This window comes from Cyprinodon variegatus, unplaced genomic scaffold (genome assembly GCF_000732505.1).
Source record: "Cyprinodon variegatus isolate N-32 unplaced genomic scaffold, C_variegatus-1.0 Scaffold502, whole genome shotgun sequence".
Taxonomy (NCBI): Eukaryota; Metazoa; Chordata; class Actinopteri; order Cyprinodontiformes; family Cyprinodontidae; genus Cyprinodon; species Cyprinodon variegatus.
Genome location: NW_015150955.1, coordinates 460,159 through 466,158, shown reverse-complemented (window position 1 = coordinate 466,158; position 6,000 = coordinate 460,159). Strand labels below are relative to the sequence as shown.

Below are 6,000 nucleotides of genomic sequence, written 5' to 3'. Positions count from 1 at the left end.
ATATATATATATATATATATATATATATATATATATATATATATATATATATATATATGAAGAAATAAATAATTTTGTTGATGAGCTGGATTAGTTTAGGCAGATTGATGCAACAGTCAGCCTCTCCTGATGTAACTTTAATCAAGTGATATGGACGCTGTTTGTCTAAGGAAGCCATTGCAAGCTTAGCTACTGTGTCTAGTCGATAACTACACATTAAATGATTAGTTTAGCTTTGGATTCTACAGATATGTATATGTTTTTTTGTTTTAAAAAGTGTTTTATTGCTCAGAGCAGCTTTTAGCCTTCATTAGCTTGAATGGTTTCTCCCCTTTTTTTACAATCTATCTCTTGTAATGCATCCGGCAGGTACAGTAGGTGTCATTAATAGTATCTTGACAGAAATACACTTTAAAAAGTCGGTGCTTTTTATGGAGAAGATTGTTTGCGTGTCAGTTTGCAGTTGATTGTCAAATGTAAGAAAAAAGTCTCAAACTTCAACCGCAGCTGAGTTTTAGATTTGGAATATTGCTTTGCATGTGGTAAATGTTTACATTTGCATATCCTCAATCTTGAATTTCTGCCGTTTGGTCATTAGAATATAATCTGCAAATTGGGGAAGAGAAAAAATGTTTGTACACGCAAATCACTTTGCCCCCTGTTTAAAGATCTGCTTTTTTGGCTATTTATGAAGAAACATAAACTCCTATGCCTCTTTTTTTTTCTTTCTTTTAAAAATTGGGGGGAAAAAATGAGTGAAACAACAACTATGAACACACTTAGCCACTGTTCATGTTAGGTAAACACTAAATAGCTTGCTCTGAGGGTTGTACAAATTAGAGAAGACAGAAGACAAACCAACAGATAAATCATGACAGCTGCATCCATCAGTCTTTTCCAATATATTTTAATTGTGGTACCAAGCCATGTTTGACACGTAATTGATGATGTCATGACTTTCTAGCAAGAAAACATTGTTTTTAGTTCTAACAGAATATTTGAGTTGATTCTTTTTTTTTAATGCAATGGATTTGTGCTCACTGTTGGTCGTCCTGTTTATGAGAATTTGAAATACTAAAACATTTCTTCCTATTAATGTAAAGACTGAATATTTTTTTTAATCAAATTGTTTTAATTTTTGTGTAGACTTTAGCTTTAGGTGATTTTTTTTCCTACCCTTTCTAGTCAGTTTAAAGATGATTTGCAGCTTTCCAAACTGTTAATGTAAGAAAATTGTTTTTCATTAGCAAATATTTAATTAGTAACAATAAAAATCAAAGGTTTCTTTTTTAAATGTAATCATAACTCAGTCCTACAGGTAAATTATCTCTTTTACAAAAAAAAAAAAAAAAAAAAAAGATTTTTGCAGGTTTAAAAAACTAACCCCCCACTATCATTTCTTTGTGAAACTGATTTGCTTTCAATCCTTACATTCTACTTAAATCCTGAAAAGCAAGTTTGCTGAGGTGTGATCAAACAGCCGTTTACTCTTTTCTTCTTCCTCCCTGTTTTTGCAGCTGGAGGGGAGGGTGGAGGAGCTGCTGAAAGAGCTGAAGGAGTCGCGAGAGAAATTGATCCATCAGGATCAAGCAGCCAAAGCTGCTTTGCAGCAGATGCAGAGAGAGACCACTTTCAGGATAGAACAGGTATGGCTGGGATCTAATTACCCTGAAAATGTTCCAGTCTCACAGCTTGGTAGTCCCTGGACTGGACCCTTATTTAGCATTTCTGACTTGTGTATGGTTTATGCAAAGGTGCACCTTGACCTTTATGAGCTAATTCCCACTATTCTCTATAATATCAAGGCAATTTCAAGGGCGTTGCTTTATGAAAGAAAATGTTAAATCTTATAATCCATTGTTCAAATAATTTACAAGTCATATTTCAAGATTATTCATAAATCCATGCTTATCTTTTGTTTTTACTTGAAATCTGGTCTGACTTCAAAGAAAGACAAAAATTAAAATATAAAAGAAACCGTTTAAAGCAGTGGAGATAGTAGAGTTTCACCTTCCAACAGAATAAAGACCTGCTGGAAGGGAACAGCGTGAGCTACAATGGATCCGTTTAGACAAAGGCCTAGTCAAAGTCACGGTAAAAGCATTTGAGAATCTCTGGCAAGATCAGAACAGTTCTGTTCAAATACTGTTTTCACAAAGTCCTCTCATTTGCCAAGAAGATTGGATTTAATCTCTGAATGTGCAAAGCAGAAGACAAATGCACACACAATGTTAAAAAAATATTTGTAAAAACTAAAAGCATTGCTGCTTATAGAAAAGCTATTTCTAACCATCATTTTTCTGCAGAACATATTGTAATCCTGCTGTTATATCAGCTGTGAATGTTTGTACAGAACTAGTAGCCTAAAGATGGAGGACCTGGAATCCTCTTACATCTGGGCCTCATTTCACAAAGCAGGGTTAGTAGAAATCCAGAGTAAGTACTGTGGGGGGGCATTCCAGCATACCTTGGCTTTTCATTTTAGAAACCTAGGAAGCCATTACTCTGAGCAAAATTATGACAACAAATTGCAAGTAACCCTGATTGTTTCCTACTTTTTTAGCTAAGACCTGCACAGGGAAGTGTTGAAAATGGCGGATTATTTTCAGGAAGAACATGTGGATGTTGTAGCACAGAAATTCTGAAGATATCTCTGTTTAATCTTTTCCAAAGAAATATCTTTTCTTTTTTTGTTTTATTAAAGACATTATATTTCAGTATTTTCAGAGAGCCGTAAGACTCATGTAAGAACATTTTGATGTTACACTGAGAAGATGTTCTGTTACAAACTACATTTGTTTGTTAGTGGCACCAATAAACATCGTCGCTGTACACATAAAGATTATGGTACGCAGAATATAAAAATTTATCAAAAATAATTTTAATGTCACATAGTTACCACGCATTCTTTAACTTTAAGGCTTTTTTTCACACTGGATGCTCAAAGCTAAATAGAAATCTTTAATCTACATATATCTATATTTCATGATTTGCTAAATCTTTTTCTAATTCCTATATCTATACATAAATTTTATATGTGTTGTTTAAGTTGTTTAATTTATATCTAAAACTTATATCCAATAGATAAATATACAGGGATTGGTGGACTAGTGTTTAGTGCATTGCACTCGGGTCCCGGAGGTTCTGAGTTCTAGTCCAAATCATCCCATAGGCTGCCACTCTGGGGCCATGAGCAAGACCCTAAACCCCACACTGCTCCCCGGCGCCAGACAATGGCAGCCCCCTGCTCTCCAAGAAGATGGGTTAAATGCAGAGACTTAATTTCTTTGCTTTATACTTGTGGCAGTGTAATGACAATAAAGTTGAATTCTATTCTATTCTAAATCTTAAAATCTAAATCTTGAAATGTGAATCTTCAATTTCCTGACTGATTCGACCCTTTAACAGTTGGATTTGTGGCCACACCCACAGAGCATGACAAAACACCAATAAGGACAGGAGGCATTCTTGGAGGGACTCCGCCCACTTTTCCTTCTCATTCCTTTTTTCCTTTGGGTGCGGTTGGAGCTGTTAGATGCTCCTGCTGTCGCCATGGCGCATCACATTATCTGTGTTCCATTGATGAGAATGTCTTGTATGCATGTGCTTGGGTTAAACTCAGTGTCTATTAGATGCCAGGTTTAATTACTCGATCGATGTCGCCTCTTTTGAAACTAAAAACTCAGAATAGGGAAGAAAAAGTCAAACTTCTTGGTGTGTCTGTTTCTTACTTGGAGGAGGAAGATGATTTCCTCTGGGCCCAGGTTAAACCTCTAGCTAAAGAAATAGTACTGGAGACATATTGTTCATCCTGATTTTCCTCACCTGGTTTAAGCCATGTAAGGCTCTCTTCTCCTGGCAGTTCTGTCACACTTCACAGTTTTTAATTTCACCCTTCAGTGAACAACACGAGTTAGATTGTGCTGCTTTTCCCTCTTTGCTTTCACCAATCCACAGTCATATTCTCACTTATGTTAAAGTTGATGATCTGTTAGAAATAACAGAATTTTCAAGTCTCTTAAATTAAAATGAAATAACTGTTCCAACTCAGCTTAGACTGTTTTCTTTCTCCTTTCCTAACATTTAAAACAAACTGTGCAGGTTATGCATTGCTTCCACATTCTGCTGGATGTAAAACTAAGCAGCTGAAGCCCAATCATTTCACCAAAGGCAGAAAATATCAAACCACAAAATGTAAAGGATGCACAGCAGACTTAAAAATCCTGTTGGAAAAAGCCACACTCTTTCTGATTTTTCTTTTTGACTCCATTAAAATGAGTAAAAGATGAGGCTCACGATTAAAAGTCCAGTCAGTTTGTGTATTCCTGGAGTCTAATCCCGCTGAAGCTCCATCAATGGTGCTTGGCTAGAAGTCAACTGGGCAGATGACAAAGTGACAAGTACTGTTCTTTTACAATGAAGATACCACAGAGGTAGAGATGGATTTTTGAATGCAGAATACCTGATAAACAGTTGTTTCCTGTTGGAATATGGCGTCTGTCACTGAAGAAATAAGAACTTTTAATAGGTTTTTTTTTTTATATATATTTAGTATCCAATTCTAATCTAATCCATTTTTTTTGTTTAAACACTTAAAAACAACCACAGTTGAGCAAAGTGCTGTACAGAAAAAGAAAATAAATAAATAGAACTTAAAACAGTACAGATAAAAAATAAATAAATAAAACAGCTAGAAACATGGGTAAAAGTAACATTCACACAACTACATCAATAAAATTGGGTAAAACATAAAAGGAAAAAAAAAGATAAAAATGAAATTAGAAAAAAAAAAAACTAAAGCATTTGGTCAAAAAAAGTAAATATGAGGGGAATCTAAAGAAATTACAATATTATGACATATGTGGTTTAACCTCTCAAAACCCACTAGGTTGTTTTAAAGCGTTTGCAAATAATAACTAAGAATGCATGAAAATTACATTGGTAAAATGTTTACCAATATAGACATGTTAGACATCGTTGGAAAGATTAGATTCTCCACAATTCAACCTCCTAGTTCATTTTATGGACACAGCGAGCAGCATGTCAAAATGTACCATGACAAAGCAGCCACAACAAACAAGCATGTCTTTATAACTGTTGTTCAAAAAAGACCTTTTATTTTCAGGAATTAAAAAAACAACTTTGAGTCTTGTTTGAACTGATGCAGCTTTAGCTTGATGCAGCTTGGGTGTTTTACTCATCCAAATTTCATGTATATATTCAGAAACTAGAAGGTGTTCGCTTTCAAATAATGTATCACACATGTAATCTGGGCTTACAGTTCCTAAGTTATTTGCTTTTCCATTTGGGTATGCAAAATTGGTGAGAATTTCCCAAAATGAGGTGGATAGTAAGAGGTTAATTTATCAGAAAGTTAACCCAAAAGTTTTTTTTTTTTTTTTTTTTTTTATTCCAAATTACTATCATTATTATTATTTTTATGATCTACAGCCATATCATGTTTCCCTCAAAAAAAGGTATTCACATATTTTATTAAAATATATATTTTTAATTTCATTTTCCTAGTGAAATTTTGCACTACTGCATAATGTTGGTTTTGGTGAAAGCCGAGCTGTAATTGTCTCTCCTTTGTCCAGGCAAAACACTTCTGACCTCCTATTTGGTTCAGGAGCGGCTTAAAACAGGGAATATGACATTTATCGGTCTAGTAAGTCCATTAAGAAGAACTTAGCGCTGTGGCTCACCGGTTTTGAAAGCTTTTTGCTTCATAAATTCTCAGATTCCTGTTGGTTGTGATCCTGTTCCTGCCACACTTTTACCTTCCATTCAACTTTCTGTTAATGCTCTTGGATATAGCAGCCAGCTGCCCTACCAGGGTCACTTTGTTGCTTAAACCGATTGTTGAAGGTATCAGTGCTGTGGTGTCAGCGGTCTTCTCCATGGTATTGTAGAGTATAGCTTTTTCTTTTTTTTTTTGGCTGCAAGCTAAATAGAAAAAATTCTTAAAATATACCTCTCTGGCTGTATACATTTATAGGT

The 6,000-nt window shown here is 34.7% G+C and overlaps 1 protein-coding gene across 1 annotated transcript in view; it reads left to right on the top strand.

Annotated features, from left to right (window-relative positions):
* ccdc186 (coiled-coil domain containing 186) overlaps nucleotides 1–6,000 on the top strand; it is a 36,123-nt gene that overhangs the window by 3,092 nt on the left and 27,031 nt on the right. Inside the window, exon 4 of the mRNA XM_015390513.1 lies at nucleotides 1,518–1,646. Coding sequence (XP_015245999.1) covers nucleotides 1,518–1,646 — 129 coding nt within the window. The remainder of the gene's footprint in view (nucleotides 1–1,517; nucleotides 1,647–6,000) is intronic.